Here is a 15,561-nt window from a genome sequence, read left to right on the forward strand (position 1 = left end):
AAACTTTATTTTTTTTTTAAATGCATGGGCTAAACAAAGTGTGTCAGTGGCTTGTGTCCAGCAGCCACCACCTTCCAACCTCTGGCCTCCAAGATCATCCAAGCTTCACTATTCGAATCCAAAGCCCTTCATGATCCAGCCCCCCATCCCCAACCTCTCCAGCCACACTTATCTTTGAAACATTCTCTGGAATAGCTGGGTTTAATGAGACACCACACCCTCCACCTAGAATTATATGCCCACATTACCTGGCAAGCTTCTGTGGCTTCTGTTAACGTTCTGGCATCACTTTCTCCTCCAGCAAGCTTGGCTAGCTCTGATAAAGTGACTCCTTCATGCTCTCAGCCCCCAGTGATAATTCCATGTACTTTTTTATGGTGGTGCTCCTGGGGCACTGGCACATGGTCTGTTTCATGCTGGGTCTTCAGCACTATGGTGTGTTGACCATACACGGCTGCTGCCCTCATGTGGGTCAAACTGGACTTGCCCAGGCAGTGCCCCAGAACCAGCTCTGTCTTCCAGGATCAGTATTGAGGCCCCCCCCAATCCTGCAGTCCCAGTTCTACAGACTCACTAGGTGTCCCTGGAGCATCTTTCTTCTCCAGGACGTCAGCCTTCTCCTCTGATGGATGGCATAACTAAACGCACGTTGAAGAGCACAGGGCTCGCTGTTTCAACAATGGAAGTGAGAGCTGTGGAAGGGCTTTTGGAGCTCCTTCAAATCATCCTGGAGGGACAGTGCCATGGGTGAGGTTGTAAGAACCACGAGTCTGTACAGTGCTGGAACACAGCAGTGGTTCTTTTCTCCCTAACTCAAGGGCAAGAAGTATGTCCAATTTAAGTGTTCCCAGTGTCCTCTGTGAAGGACCCAGCAAGCGGGGAGGCTTTGGTAAATACTGGCCAAGTGAACAAATACCAAAAACATCTTGAAGGGGAAGGAGTCTACACACACTGTCAGTTTCCAAGAACAGAAACTTACCTGTCTTGTTCCTCTCCCTTTGCTCAAGGTGCGACTTAAAGCTTGGATGTGGTAAATCCTCAGCAATTACCCATTGAATGAGGCAACGCAGAGAGCATGAGCATGAAGCAGGGGGTGGTAGGGAATCAAAATCCTTGGGAAACAAAAGTTCTTAACTGTTTGTCAGCGCTTAATTCCCCACTCTCTGGGATGCAAGAAAGGACTCCAGCAGCCCTGTTGGTAAGATTTATTATCCTCCGCTCTGTACAAGCCGCGTCTGCCACCCCACCCCCACCCCCACAATCCAAAAGAGCACCCCGTCCCACTGGTGCCCTCCCGACTCCACTCATACTCCACTTTCCAACCAGATCCCAAAGGAATGGGGAGGGGCAGTTCACACCCACATCCTCCACCAAAGCTTATTGGGGGACAGAGTATTGCAAGGGAGGGGGAGCACTGATGAAGGTTACAAACGGGGTTGGACAGAGGACCCGGTTCAGTGGCTGGCAGGACAAGAGAAGAGCCAGAGAGGTCCAGGATGGGAGCGATCCAGTTTTGAGTCTGGATGCCATGGGCCTTCTAGGAGGCTAGTCTGTCTGAAGTTCTGAAGGATGGCTGGGGCAACAGCAAGGAGGGGTAAGAGTCTGATCAGCAACTGGGAGGGGTGAGTGCGGGAGGGCACATCTGATCGAGCAGCGGACTGGAAAACCCTCCTTGTCAGGCATCCTTTCCCGCCAAGGTGCCCGCCCCTGCCCCAGGACCCCCGAGGCCCTCAGCTTTGTGGGCCAGGCGGTGTTTCTTGAGGCCATAGGTGTTGGCAAAGCCCTCGCCACAGGAGGAGCAGCGGAAGGGCCGGCCGCCCTGGTGGGCCGCCAGGTGCTTCCGAAAATAGCCGGGGTCCTTGAAGGCTTTGAGGCAGGCAGGGCAGCGGAGCTCGGGCCGCGGCGGCTCATGGGCACGCTGGTGGCGCAGCACTGAGCTCAGGTAGAAGAAGCCCTTCCCGCAGTGCTCGCAGCGGTAGGCGCGCTCACCCAGGTGCAGCCGCTGGTGCTCCAGCAGGTTGGAGCGATATCTGAAGGTCTTGCCGCAGGCGCCGCAACGCTGGGGCCGGGCCACCGCGTGCAGACGCCGATGCTCTGCCAGACTGGAGGACTGCGCAAAGCGCTTGGCGCACACGCCGCACTTGAAGGCGCGCTCGCCCGTGTGCACCACACGATGTTGTCTCAGGTACCAGGAGCGCAGGAAGCCCCGGCCACACACACCGCACCGGTAGGGCCGCTGCTCCGTGTGGCAGCGCTGGTGGCGCATGAGCAGAGCTGCCTCCCAGAAGCGCTTGCCACACACTGGGCAGCGGAAGCCTCGCTTCTGCCGGTGGCTGCGGCGGTGCAGGAGCAGGTCGTAAGCACCAGCGAAGCTCTGGCCACAGAGGCCACAGCCTAGGGTCCGCCGCACCAGGTGCACATACTTGTGAGTCACCAGGCCCAGGAAATGCTTGAAGCTCTGGCCACATGTGGCACAGCTGAAGCGCTCAGGGCCTGAACTGGCACCCCCACCGCCTCCAGCCACCGCCGTTCCGCCGGCGTCGTCACCCCCGGACACGCCTGCCAGCGCTGCCACAGCCGCCCCCACCTCTCCTGCCAACCCGTTGTCCAGCACACTGGCTGCATCGGCACTGCCAGAGCCGTCCTGGGGCTGGGGACCACCAGGTGTGGGTGGGAGCAGGCGCTCAGGGGCAGCCTGGTGGACCAGCTTGTGCCACATGAGATTCTCGATGAAGCCAAAGGTCTTGCCGCAGGCGTCACAGCCGTAAGGCTTCTCTGCCATGTGGGCCTCCTTGTGGCTCATCACGTGGAAGAGATCAGGGAAGTGCTCGCCGCAGTCTGAGCAGGCATAGCTCAGGGCATCCGCAGCTCCAGCAGAAGTGGCCGAGGCGCCCGGCCCACAGGCCCCTGATGAGCCCTGGGTGGCCGGGAGGCCCGCGGCCCCGGCCAGGGCGCAGGGCAGCTGAAGCCGGTGCACCTGGCGGTGGCGGGTGAGGCTCTGCGGGTAGCCGAAGACTTTGCCACAGAGCTCGCACTTGTAGGGCCGCTCACGAGTGTGCACCACGTGGTGCTTGCTCAGGTGGAAGGACTCTCGGAAACGCTTCCCACACACCGGACATTGGTGGGGCTTCTCCCCGGTGTGGATGCGCTCGTGGCGCTTCAGAGTCTCACGCCGCCCGAAGCCCCGCCCACAGATGCCGCAGCAAAATGTCTTTCCAGGGACGCTGGCGCTGGACCCCCCGGCCCCACTGGTCCCGGCCCCGCCGAGCAGCAGCGGGTGCGCCCCCAGCAGTGGAACGGGCACGGCACCATATACTACGGCCGCCGCGGCCGCCGCCGCCTTCTCGCTGTCTGTGGCGGGGGGGTCGGGAGGCAGGAGGTAAGGGCCCGCAGGGAAGGAGGGCGGGGGCTGCGGGACGGAGGCCGCTGCATCCTTGGGCGCGTCGGGGGCGGCAGGCGGGGCATGCGCTGCCTTGTGCCGGAGCAGGCTCTGCGGCGCAGAGTAGGACTTGCCGCATAGGTCGCAGGGGTACACAGGCCTCGGCCCTGCCGCCCCCGCGCCCGCGTGAGCCGCCTGGTGCTTGAGCAGGTAGGCGGCGTCGCGGAACGCCTTCCCGCAGACGCCGCAAGGTAGGCGCAGGAGGTCGGCCGAGTGCGTCTTCACGTGCCGCTTGAGGCTCTCCCTGCGGTTGAAGCTCTTGCTGCACACGGAACAGGAGAAGGGCTTCTCGCCGGTGTGGATGATCTGGTGCTGGTGGAGGTGGCTGGGCTTCTTGAAGACCTTCCAGCAGAGCGGGCAGGCAAACGGGCCCTCGCCGCCACCTGCCGCGGGAGGGGGCACGCCCACCCCGGCGGGGGCACCGGTCCCCTCCGCAACGGGGGCGGCCACGGTGGCAGCTCCAGCAGCAGCAGGCGGGGCGGGGGGACCGGAGGACACGGGTGTGGGGGGGGCAGCGGCGGCTGCGGGGGGCACACCCGCAGGGGGTGCGGGCAGGCCCAGCGGAGGAAGCGGCGCCCCCGGCTGCGGCGGGCCTCCGGCGGCGGGCGGCACATCCTTGTGGCAGCGGCGGTGGCGGATGAGGCTGGAGACGTGGTTGTAAGTGCGGCCGCACACGCCGCACTCATACGGCCTCTCCCCTGAGTGCACCAGCATGTGCTGGACCAGGTGCGAGGACTGTTTGAAGGACTTCTGACAAACGCCGCACGGGAAGCGCCGCTCCATCAGGTACTTCAGCCTGCGGAAGTAGCCCTTGTCGTCCTTGGTCGGGTCACAGGCTGCCCCTACAGCAGGTCCCGGCGGGGTCTGGGAGGGTGCGGGCAGAGGCCCCGGGGTCCCCGTGGGCGAGGCCAGCCCCGGCGTCACCCCCGGCCCGGAGGCGGGCCCCCCACGTTTCAGATTCCCAAAAAGGTGCTGGTGTCCAGAGAGGTCGACGATGCCCCATTGCGGGGCGGGGAAGGCAGCATCAAAGAGGGGCGGTGGGGGGGGGCCGAAGGCGGGAGGCAGGGGCGGGTCGGGCTTCTTGGCCTGAGAGGAAGAGGAGGATGAGGAGGACGAGGAGGAGGAGGACGACGACGATGAGGACGACGAGGACGGCGCCTCCGCCTTGGGTTTGAAGGTAGACTGGGGCGGGTAGTCGTACTGGGGCGGAGGTGGCTGGGGCGGGGGCTGGGGCGGCGGCCCGGGGGCGCAGGGCAGGGCTGCCACTGCCTTGGCGTGCTCCCCATAGAGCTCCATGGGCTCAAAGCGCTGGTGGTTGAGGAACTCGAGAAAGTCGAAGGGGTAGCTCTGGAAGTGAACCCCGTCCTCGCCCCCTATGCCGCTGCCCCCACCACCCCCGGTGGCACTGCCTGCTGCGTTTGCCTCCATCTCGGGCGGGCCAGGCGACGGGAGACCCTGCAGAGAGAGGAGGGGGCTGAGCACACAGGCCCAGGCGCGCCCGGAAGCTATGTGCACTAGCAAACATGTGTGTGCCAGAGCCACTACTCCCTGGTGCCCTGTCCCTCCACCCCACTGGGCCCTCCACCCCACTGGGCCACCTCCTTTCAGTATCCTCTGTTCCTCCTCTCCCATTCCTTCCATTTTTCCCATTGTTTCTGGGGTCTTCCCGTATCCTCTTCCCCAATGCTGCCTGGAGGCTCTCTGTCCCCACCCCCAATCTAATGCTCCCAGCACCCCTGGCCTCTGGTCACAGTCCCCTTGCAAACTCTTGGCCATCAGCACTGCACCCTACCCTCCTCTCCAAAACACACAAGCCCTGGGGATCCCTGGGTGGCGCAGCGGTTTAGCGCCTGCCTTTGGCCCAGGGCGCGATCCTGAAGACCCAGGATCAAATCCCACATCGGGCTCCCGGTGCATGGAGCCTGCTTCTCTCTCTGCCTCTCTCTCTGTGTGTGTGACTATAATTAATTAATTAATTAATTAATTAATTAAATAAAATAAAATAAAACACACAAGCCCTGTTCTCAGTCCCCTCAGGGGTTGACTCTGTAAAGTGGTAAGAGGGTAGACTCTAGAGCTTGAGTTCCAGATAGACTCTGAGCCCCACCACATTCTAGCTGTGTGACCACAGGCAAGTGCTTGAACCTCTCTCTGTGCCTGGGTTTCCTCATCTACAAACAGAAGTGGCAAAGCATATCCCTACTTCACAGGGCTGATGTGAGGATCCAACAAGCAAATCCATGTAAGGCCTTTGGGTAGATGCTTCAGGCACTTTGCAGGCACTAGGAAAGTGGAAGGCATGATGCGGATACCACTCTCACTACTGCCAGTGGTGGCAGAAAGTCAGGACAAACCAAGAGAACCGGAATGAAATCTGTGTTGGAGGAGGGAGGTTCTTTTACTACAAGGTGGGAAGTACAATGTGTTTGTCTGGAAGAAACAAGTTACAGCAAGAGGACTGGCTGTGAAAGGGAACGCAGGCCAACACAGCAGAAAATATGTGGGCCCTTGCACCTGGGCTGACCTGGGTTCAAGTCCCATCTCCTTCCCCATCCACACTTCTCCATTTCTAAGAGAGGGCGGCCACCCCTAGACCACAGGGGCACTCGGGGGAGCTCACCCTGAGTATGTAAGGAAACATACTCATTGGCACAGTTTCCAGTCCCCAGAACTATCTGTACCTTCAGTGTCCTCACACACCTGGGAGGAGCCTGACAGCAGCTAGCCAGGGAGTACAGGATCTTGTCCTCAGCCCAGGGGGCCTTCCCGGCCTCCTCTGCCGTAGGAGTCATTCTCTGGGCACCTCTCTTACAGCACTTTTCATTCCAGATGGCAGCTCCCCATATCTGCACCCCCTACCCCCACCTGAGCCTCAGTTCCTACAATTAATTTGTGAACCTGAGCCACCCCGGGGAGCCGGGGAAATGCCCCCACCAAAACAGTGCAGAGCCAGCAGGAGAAGGGTCCCTGAAGTGTGGCATGCTCCTTGGTCATCATCCCTGGCCCCTGGGGGCCTGGCTCTGTGCCCAGCCCACGGTAGGGGTCAGTGGTGAATACAAGGCCAGGGCCCATCAGCTTCCATCCACTGAGCTGGCTCTCTCTCCCCTCAGGTGAAAGGTGAGTATTTCCTCCACTCCCCTGGCCAAGAGGCCGTTATTTTTAGCCTCTAGCTCTGGGTGTCCTTGGATGAGACTCAACATCCCATGCCCTTCACACCCCCTCTAGTTAATCTGATCTGCATAAGGAGAAAGGCATGGTTGGAGTGGTAGTGGAAGCCTGTGGGTGACACCTAAATCTGGGAGACCAGGCTAGAGTGGGCTGGATGGGCAGAGAGAAGCACATAGTAGAAGATGGGGGGCAGGGCGGGAGATAAATGTCTTAGGGAAGAAGCCACCGCCCAGGCTTCCCACCATCAGAGTACACATTAGTAACAGCCAATGTGGACTGGGCATTTCCTTTAGGCCCAATGTGTTCCAAGCCCATTACACATATTAACTCAATCTCCACAAGTCTATGAGACTATGACATAGGAACTACTGTTATTCCCATTTGACAAAAGAGAAGCACAGAGAAGTCAAGTGACTTGCCCAAGGTCACAGAGCAAGCCTGCAATTCGGCCCATCCCCTCCCCACCACAGGGTGGTTTTATCAGGTTCTCTAAGGTGGACAAAGATGGGGTGGAACTATGGGGGTAAGAGCTTTATTTGGGGGTGTTCTGTAGGTTATGGAGGGTTATGGCAGGGGTTGGGTAGGAGGGGAAGGGGGTCACCATCTTGAACAGATGGGAGCAGTGAGGTGGTGAGACTGTTCCCCAGATCTCAAGGCTCTGTCCCATGCCTATTTTGGGTCTCTGCTCAGATGGTAATGCCCACCCTGTCCTCCCTAACCCCTCGTCTTGCTGCATTTTTCATCACTGTCCCTGTCATGACTTGCTGCATGCATTTCCTTCACGGTGTGTTTGCCTATGAGGAGGAGGATTTGTCCTGTCTTGTTTGCCACTAGGCCTGCAGCACCAAGCACACACAGCACCCAGTGTGGTTGCTTGCTAAGTATTTGCTGATACATGGGAATTAAACACACCCTCTTAAATCACCAGTGGGTCCATGAAGAAATCTCAAGGAACCCCAGATGAATAAAAATGAAAATACAACATACCAAAACTCAGTGAAGATGCAGCTAAAGTAGGGCTCAGAGGTAAACTGATAGCCTATATTGAGAAATATTTGTTGAGTGAGCAAAGGGATGAAACTGATTTGTCTAGAACTCCCTGAGGGAGCATGGGGGACATAAGCAGAGATGGCGTTGACATGGGGGAAGGGGTCCCCAGAAGAAGGAATTCTGAGGGCAGTGATGTTATAAGGAGTGACCCAAGGGCGAGTGGGAAAATGCGATGGGTTGCTGCCATGAGGGGCAGGGAGTAGAACCGGGGGGCAGAACTGATCAGGCTCACACTATTTCCACTGGGAAAGAGGAGGCATTTCCTCTTTCCAAGCCTTAAATGAGTGTCTTTCTAAGGAGAGACGTGCATGGGAGGGTATCATGTGGAGAGGGCATGATGGAGGGAGCCCCTCCCAAGGGGCAGGAGTTCCACAGCAACTGCAGTCATAATCATAACAGCCATGTTTATTGTTCAGCCAGTTTGAGCTGTAGCATCCCCGAGACCCCAGTGGTCCTGTACTGGTATTGGTCCCACTTTATATGTGGGGAAACTGAGAGGGGGGGTCATTTCTCCAAGGTCACATAGCCAGTAAAGGGGAAAGCAGGATTGGATCCCAAGTCTCTCTGATACCAGGACCTGTGGGCCATTCTGTTGCAACAGAGTTGACTTGTGATGAAAGTCCAGTCTGTTAGTAACAATAACGGTGACAGAGTAACACGTAACGTGAAGTGCTCTTCTAAATCCTTTATGTATGTTGACTCAGTGAGTCTTCCTGATAACTCAAGAAGACGGTGACCATTACGAAGTCTGTTTTACAGAGGAAGAGACTGAGGGCTAGAGAGGTCACCTCATCTCCTGAGGTCATACCAGTAACAAGCTGTGGCTGAGCCAGGAATTGAAGGCAGGCGGTGGGGCTACAGAGTGAATGACCCCCGATACTATGCTTTCGATATCCTCTCTCCAAAATGAGGAAGACCCCCAGTCTGCCTTATGCTAGAAGTATACTTCACCCCACTTTCCTGCCACCTAACCCCAGAACTAGCCACCAGCATTTACTAAACACAAATGAACACTGTATTAGGTGCCTTATGTGGCTTGTCTCAATCAAACTTCCTAACAGGTTCATAAGATAAGCATAGCTACTACTCGTATTAATAGACAGGAGGACTAAAACTAAACCATGTCCCTCCCTCTGCTCAAACTCTGCAGTGACACCCATCTCACTTAAAGTCAAAGTCAGTTATGATGACCTACATAGTCTCCATGGCCACCTGGCTGCTTCTCCAATGTATCAACATTGCTGCCCCAGGGCTCCTGCACTGGCTAGCTTCTGCCTGGAATGCTCTGATTGTTATCTATACACCTCTCCTTCAACCCCCCTCACCTCCTTCATGTCTCTATTCAAATGCTGCCTCCCTGGTGAGGCTCTCCATAACCACCATAACCTGTCATCCACACCAACATTCTTGCTCTTCCCAGCCTGCTTAATTTTGCCCCTACCTATCAGCATCACCTAATAAACCACATATTTTGTCTTGTTGCTGTCTTCTCCTTCTAGAAGGTGGACTGGACATTGGCAATGATTTTCATCTGTTTTGTTCACTGTTCTATCCCAGGACTTAGAATAGTGCTGTCTCTGAAAATATTTGTGAAATAACTGAATGAACGGGTCTAGGAAAAAAGGGAGTGGTCTGCTCAGAGATGTAAACCACTTCACTCTTTAGGGGAGCTGGTAAGAGCAGCCCCTACCCGGCCACCATTGCCCAGGAGGAACAGGGTTCATGCACAGCTGTAACTTTTTGGTGTGTGGTATCTTGGAGCAACAAGATGACAATGGGAATCTTTTAGAGGAGGCCTTCTTGCCTTCTCCCCTGTAATATACCCTGATCCTGCTGTATTTTGCTTTTTAATTGTTCTATGAACTAGCACAGGCAACCACGAGGGTAAAGGTTTTTGTCTATTTTGTTCTCTACTGCATCCCCAGCGTGTAAAAGGCCCTCACCAAACACTTGCTGAACAAATGAATGAATGAACAAATGAACATTTTGGGCTTGGTAGAGCTGACAAAGGCCAGATAATTGATCACAACACCCTTACTACACCCAAGGCCCTGTGAGATCAAACTGTCCCTCCTCTTGTTCTTCTCTTCAGGTCCTCTGCTCCAACTTCACTGACCTCTCCTGGTGCTCCTCCACTCACCATGATCATGACCACCTCAGGACCTTTGCACTTGCTATTCTCTCTGCCTGAAACAGTCCATCCAGATCATTACATGGTTGTTTCACCTGTGAAGTTGCCCATCAGGCACAGGGAGAACCCAGAAAACAAAACTGACCTTATTCACTAGTTTTGAACTCTCCTCAACTAGACTGTAAAACCCACAAAATGAAAGACTGCATCTTCTCCTTCACCTCTGTATGCCCTGCACCTAGAACACTAAATGAATGAATGTATGTATGCATGCATTCATGCCTGGAGAAGAGAAGAGGTCAGGCCACAGAAAGGCTGGGGGTCTTCTCTGGGGTGTCCAGGGGATGAAATGGAGTTGGGTGAGAAGTGGCAGGGGAGAGTTGTTGCCACTGGGGAAAGAGGTGCAGCCTAAGGGAGAGCCTCAAGGGGTGGGGGCGAGGGCTGTTCCCCCAGAGGACTGAGGGCAGGGACTGCCCCGATGGGGGAGGGGAGGGAGGCGGGGCACAAGCATTTCATCAGAGCCTGGAGCTACACCGGGCAGCTATTTTACCTGAAGGGGGAGAGGATGTGGGTGAGAGAACTCTAGAGGGAGCTGTTCTATTGGGGGGGGGGCGGGGGTTGAAAGGGGCTGAAGGGGTATTCTCAAGTACTGCGGGAGGGTGGTGCAGAAGGACAAAAAGGCATTGCGGGCTGCAGACTGGAAGAAAAAGTATTCTTCCGCGGGGAGGGGGCGGGCGCGGGTGCAGGAGACCTGGAGGCTGCTGTGTGTGCAGAGGAAAGAGGGCAGGTCTGCAGCAGCGCACCAGTGCAACACTCCGAACCGACAGTCCGCGGGCAGCTGCCCCCATGAGGCTGGTGCCGATCGGAGGGCTGTCCCAGAGGCAGCAATGACAGGAGATTATGCAGAAGCGAGCCTCCGAAGAAGCATTCATGGGGGGCCCTGGCAGCCGTGTAAGGGATCGCCACAAACCAGAGCGCTCCGGCAGTCGTCCTGCACGGGGGCGTTGTGGGGGGGGGGCAGATGTCTGGAAAGGTCTCACAGGGGGCATGACCGTGGACCCCTGGAGAGGGCCCGGCGAGAGAGGTACTGACAGGGACGTTCTGGGGACGAGTGGGCCAAGGCGGGACCCCCCACCCCCGTTTCCCCCAGGCCCCCGGGCCACGCGCCCCGTCACTCACCGGCGCAGGGGTCTCCGCCGGGAGGAGGCCGAGGAGGCGGAGGAGACGCCGCGGCTCCGGGGAGACCCGAGGGCCCGACCGGAAGTGCCGCCCCCTCCCCCTCCCCGGCAGCCCCGCGCCGCCTGCCTGCCCGCCCGCCCGCCCGGAAGCGGAAGTCGCGCCCGTCTCCGAGGCGCCGGCGTGGAGGAGCGGAAAGAGGGGGCGGCCTTGGCGACCGGGAAAAGAAACTGCGCCTGCGCGCTGGCTCGGAGACGCGGACGGGGAAAGCCTAAACCGCTTCCGGTAGCCGAGCTGAGCAACGTGCGCCTGCGCTCTGAGCGCCCGCCTCCTAGGGCACCGCCCACACGATCCGGACATCCGGTTAGACCACGCCCCGCTCATAAGTCTCGCACTTAAGCCCCGCCCCCTCCCGGATTCACGCCCATTTTCCTGGCTTAATTACTGAAGCCCCGCCCATTGCCTCAAAATCCGTCCTCCTCGCCCCAGTACGCTAGGGCTTTCTCCTGTTCTTCCCCACCTCCGAGTCCCCAAGAATTCCACCTCTCCCTCCTCAGCCCCTCCCACAGTCCCAGCTCTTTCTTTTAAGCCGTGCTTCTCAGACGTTTTTAGGCTGCACCAAACCCCTTGCGTTAGCCCCGCCCATCCCTACTAACTGCCCTGTCTCAAGGGTTTCCTTTCCTTACCCCTTCCTAGGTACCCCGATCCTAGGCACCCCCTCGGTCTGAACATCATGCCCACCTCTCCGCATCTTTAACAGTTCCCGCCTCTCCTAACATCTTGCTCTCCTCTCAGATAAACCCTTTTCGTTCCTTTTAAATCTATACCTTCTACCTGCCCACCGCTAAACCAATGTCACCCCACCTTGTTCGCAGCACTTTCCCTATGCTTCGCCTCTCCGGCCCCGCCCCGCCCCCTACTTCCTTAGCCCCGCCCCTCCCGGCTACACCTCTCACCTATGCCTCTCCTCTCACCTTCTACCCACGCCTTACCCAAGTTATCGGTTCTGCCCACAACCCTCACCTCAGTTTTTCTTAGTGTCAGGATAAAGAGATGGGGCAAAGTGGTGAGTGCACTTCCAAGAATCTGGCTGGAATGGGGCAAGGGGACCTAGAGTCATGTTTCACAGAGGTTTCAGTGTTTTAGAGTGGATATTTACATGGAGTACGTGAGGTCCGCTGGAGATGAGGGAGGGGGCAAAGGCTTCCCGCAAGCCAGTTTTCAGCGCAGGCGTGATAACAAGGCACATAAGATGAGGGTTCCTCCAAACTCCATGCACTCCCATCAGGGTGACATAGGGACAGGAGGGCATTTGAAGGAAGGGCCAGCCCTGGTAGCATCACTGAATACACACAGGAAGCCAGTAGGCAGAGATTTATTTCCAAGGCCCCTACCTCCAGGGGCCTGTCAGTCCGGGGGAGGGTGGCAGAAGGCAGCAGGACCCAAGAGTTCAGGTCCTCACCCTCAACCCCCTCCCACAATGAGAGGACCACCAGGTATGAGGGGGGCCCAGCTCTCCTGCCCGGGCTCAGCACCAGCTGAACTCCCAGCTGTAAACCTGACCTGGGGAGCCATGGCCCAGGATCAAGCCAGCTCTTTCTCCTCCAGCTCCTCCACCTCCTCCTCCTCAGCCCCTGTTGTAGCTGGAATGCCCTCCTCGTCCCACGGTGGTTCAGGCCCTGGGTCCGGGGAACACAGGGGCACCCCCATGGCCTCGGGGTGCTTGCGCTTGGCATGGCGCCGGAGCGTGTTGGCCTCCGTGAAGCGCAGCCGGCAGACAGGGCACTGGTAGGGGCGCTCCCCAGAGTGGACACGGTGGTGGTGGGCCAGCTCGCCCGCCTCACGGAAGCGGCGGGGGCAGAGTGGGCAGCGGAAAGGCCGCAGGCCGGCATGGATGTTGCAGTGCCGCCGGAGGTGGCTGGACCTCTTGAAGGTCTTGCCGCAATCCTTGCACTCATGCGGCTTCAGCTCTGAGTGTGAGATGCTGTGGCGTTCCAGGTCGGAGAGGTAGGGGAAGGCCCGCAGGCACACAGGGCAGAAGTGTGGGGCCTTCTTAGGGCCAGAGCCCTCAGGCAAACCTGCCGCTGACCCCTCAGAGACGGTATAGGGTACACCCTGATCATCGATCAACAGGAGGTCGCTGCCACCGCCGCTGCCCACAGGGGCTGTCACCCCCTGTGCCAGCGGGGGCTCCTGCCCTGACTTGGGGGGGCGGCCCCGCTTGCGAGGGAGGGTGGCCTTGAGCGTCTGATTCGAGGAGGTGGCCCCACCGGGACGCCGGCCTCGGCGGCCCCGGGGAACAGGAGAAGGTAAGGCCAGAGGTTTCTCTTCCTCCCCTGGCAAAGGCGAAGGCAACGGGTCTGGGCTGGGGATGTCCATTGAGCAGTGGGGGACTTGGGTCTGGGCACTGGAGCCGGGCTAAGAGGAGAGAGGGGGCAGCCGTCAGTGCAGGGAGGGTCTGGAGCATCCCTTGTCCCCCAACACCTCGCCCATCCCTTGGTCCGAGTCTCTTGACCTGGGCATGGCCGACATTCACCTGGACAGTTATAGCCACACGGTGGGTAAAACAACAAGGTATTCTGTAACAGTTGGTGAGCAGACATTGAACTGAGCCACACAGGCATCCCCTAAGCCTCCCTAACCCCTCTCCTGGAAGTTTAGGGTCAACTTCAACTGAAATAAAGAAAAATCTTCATGGGAAGATAGGATAGATCCAACTAAGGGTAAGGGCTGGTATTTCTATCCTCAAAACAAGAGCCCATCATGCCTGAGCCATGGAGGCCCAGAAATGTTTTGTCCCGACTGACCAAGTGGAAGGAGTGGGAGTTTAGGACTAGAAGAAAGGGACTGGTCCCAGGAGATGTTTGGCCCTGAGTCGTGGATGAAGAAATTGAACTCTTAAGAGTCTGGGTTCCCAAGTCAGAGGTTCTGAGTTCAATTTCGAGGTCTGTCACTTACTCTCTGTGTGTGGTCTGGGGCAAAGTGCTCGTTTCTCTGAGCCTCAGTTAAGCCTTTCGCAAAACAGGATGAATAGCTCCACCTATTCACAGACATGTCATTTGGATAATACACATAAAGTGCTCAGTGCAGAAGTGATATATCAACCTGTGTTATCTGGGTGAGTGGCAGCCTCACATCAACTCTCTGTATAATGGCACATCACCCCATTTTGCAACTGGGGTAACGGAGGCACAGGAAAGCCAAGTCAGTTGTCCAAGCCCTCCCTGCCAATAAGTAGCAGGACCAAGACCCGAAGCAGATCTCAAGGACCCCAACGGTCTTGGGAGTGAGAAGACATGAATCCAGAAGACAAGGGGACCTGAAGGAGTCCCTTACACTCGTGCTAGTCTCGAGGTCTGCCGCTAACTAACAAGTGACTGCTTCTCTGAGCCAGTTTCCACCTCTGTAAAGTGCACATAGCAGTGTTGTCAGTTGGTGATACGAAGCACTCTACAAACCACCACCACCACCACCACCACCACCACCATCACCACCACCGGGAACCAGCACCTCCGATCCCAGAGCCTGGGACCAGGAGACTAAGATGTCACACAGGAGAAAGGGAGGAAAGCAAAGGTGCAGTTAGTAGCGGGGCTGCAGGTGCCACTGCTCCCCTTGGACAGGGCACGCACACGGGAGACGAGAGAGCGGCCAGCACTTCTCCACGATCACAAGATTCGCTTGGGCGAGAAAGTCTGGACTAGAACCCAGGTCCCTGGAATCATGCCCTGGCCCCTGGCCCCTCCGTTGCCCCCGTTCAAGCGCGCGCCCGCCGGCCCGAGCGCGCGGGGCGGGCCCTGCGGGGGCGGCGGCCAATGAGCGGCTCGCGGGCCGCGGACGGCGAGGGCCGCCAGGAAGGGGGTCTGCGCGCGCGCGCCCGGGCCGCCTCCGCGGGGCGCGAGGTCGACACGCGCGCGCGCGGCGGCGGGCGCGGGCGCAGAGGCAGGTGTGGGGCGCGCTCCAGGAGCGCGCGGCCCCAGGCCTCCCCTCCCTCCGCTCCCCTCTCCCCGCCCGGACCCCCGCCTCTCGGGTACCTCATTTGCATGTCGCCTGGGCTCGCGAGTGTGCGCGCGCGGGGGCGACGGGGCCGGTGCGTGGGAAAGGGCGGGGGCCAGGGGGCCCTGCCCCTCGGCGGCGCGCGCGGGGACAGCCCCGCCCCCTCCCTCCTCCTCCTCCCTCCGCTATACCCTCTCCGTCGGGCCTGCGCCCGCGGGAAACAAAGAGGACGCGCTGGGTCCTAAGAACCGCTTACATCCTCGCAGGGAAAACGCGCCTGCGCGCCCGTGGCCCTCACCGGCCCCGAGCGGGAAATAACCCCACCAACACATTCCCAACCTTGTAGGAAAATCTGTCCTCTCACAAAGCACCCAGCAGGGTGACCCAATCAAAGGTACCGCAGGGATGAGAAGCGGGAAAATGGCTGCTAGCTCCCATAATTAACATGGCGCCTGGTAGGCTTCAAAGTGCCCAGGAGCGCAGACAAGATGGAGCCTGCTCTTTACTCTGAGCGCTACCACAGTCGCCGAACTTCGATTTTTCCGTTCTCCTGATGCAACTCCACTAGGAGGAGCGTGGGGCTGCGAAAAGAGAATCAAGC

The 15,561-nt window shown here is 58.3% G+C and overlaps 2 protein-coding genes across 3 annotated transcripts; both read right to left on the bottom strand.

Annotated features, from left to right (window-relative positions):
- Positions 1-1,261: 1,261 nt before the first annotated feature.
- Positions 1,262-11,096, bottom strand: ZNF865 (zinc finger protein 865). Its single transcript, XM_055311354.1, has 2 exons — positions 10,968-11,096; positions 1,262-4,894 (listed from the first exon to the last, which is right to left on the bottom strand). The coding sequence occupies exon 2, from the start codon at positions 4,865-4,867 to the stop codon at positions 1,676-1,678; it is 3,192 nt and encodes a 1,063-aa protein (XP_055167329.1). The 5' UTR covers positions 4,868-4,894; positions 10,968-11,096; the 3' UTR covers positions 1,262-1,675.
- A 1,227-nt stretch (positions 11,097-12,323) lies between these two features.
- On the bottom strand, positions 12,324-15,377 carry ZNF524 (zinc finger protein 524). 2 transcript variants are annotated; one of them, XM_055310870.1, is made up of 2 exons: positions 15,300-15,377; positions 12,324-13,382 (listed from the first exon to the last, which is right to left on the bottom strand). In XM_055310870.1, exon 2 carries the CDS (start codon positions 13,341-13,343, stop codon positions 12,549-12,551), a length of 795 nt encoding a protein of 264 aa, XP_055166845.1. In that variant the 5' UTR covers positions 13,344-13,382; positions 15,300-15,377; the 3' UTR covers positions 12,324-12,548. The 2 variants fall into 2 exon arrangements, with proteins under 2 accessions (XP_055166845.1, XP_055166844.1); XM_055310869.1 differs by lacking the exon at positions 15,300-15,377 and adding an exon at positions 14,999-15,269.
- Between the last annotated feature and the right edge of the window lie 184 nt (positions 15,378-15,561).

Source organism: Nyctereutes procyonoides, unplaced genomic scaffold (assembly GCF_905146905.1).
Source record: "Nyctereutes procyonoides isolate TBG_1078 unplaced genomic scaffold, NYPRO_anot_genome, whole genome shotgun sequence".
NCBI lineage: Eukaryota > Metazoa > Chordata > Mammalia > Carnivora > Canidae > Nyctereutes > Nyctereutes procyonoides.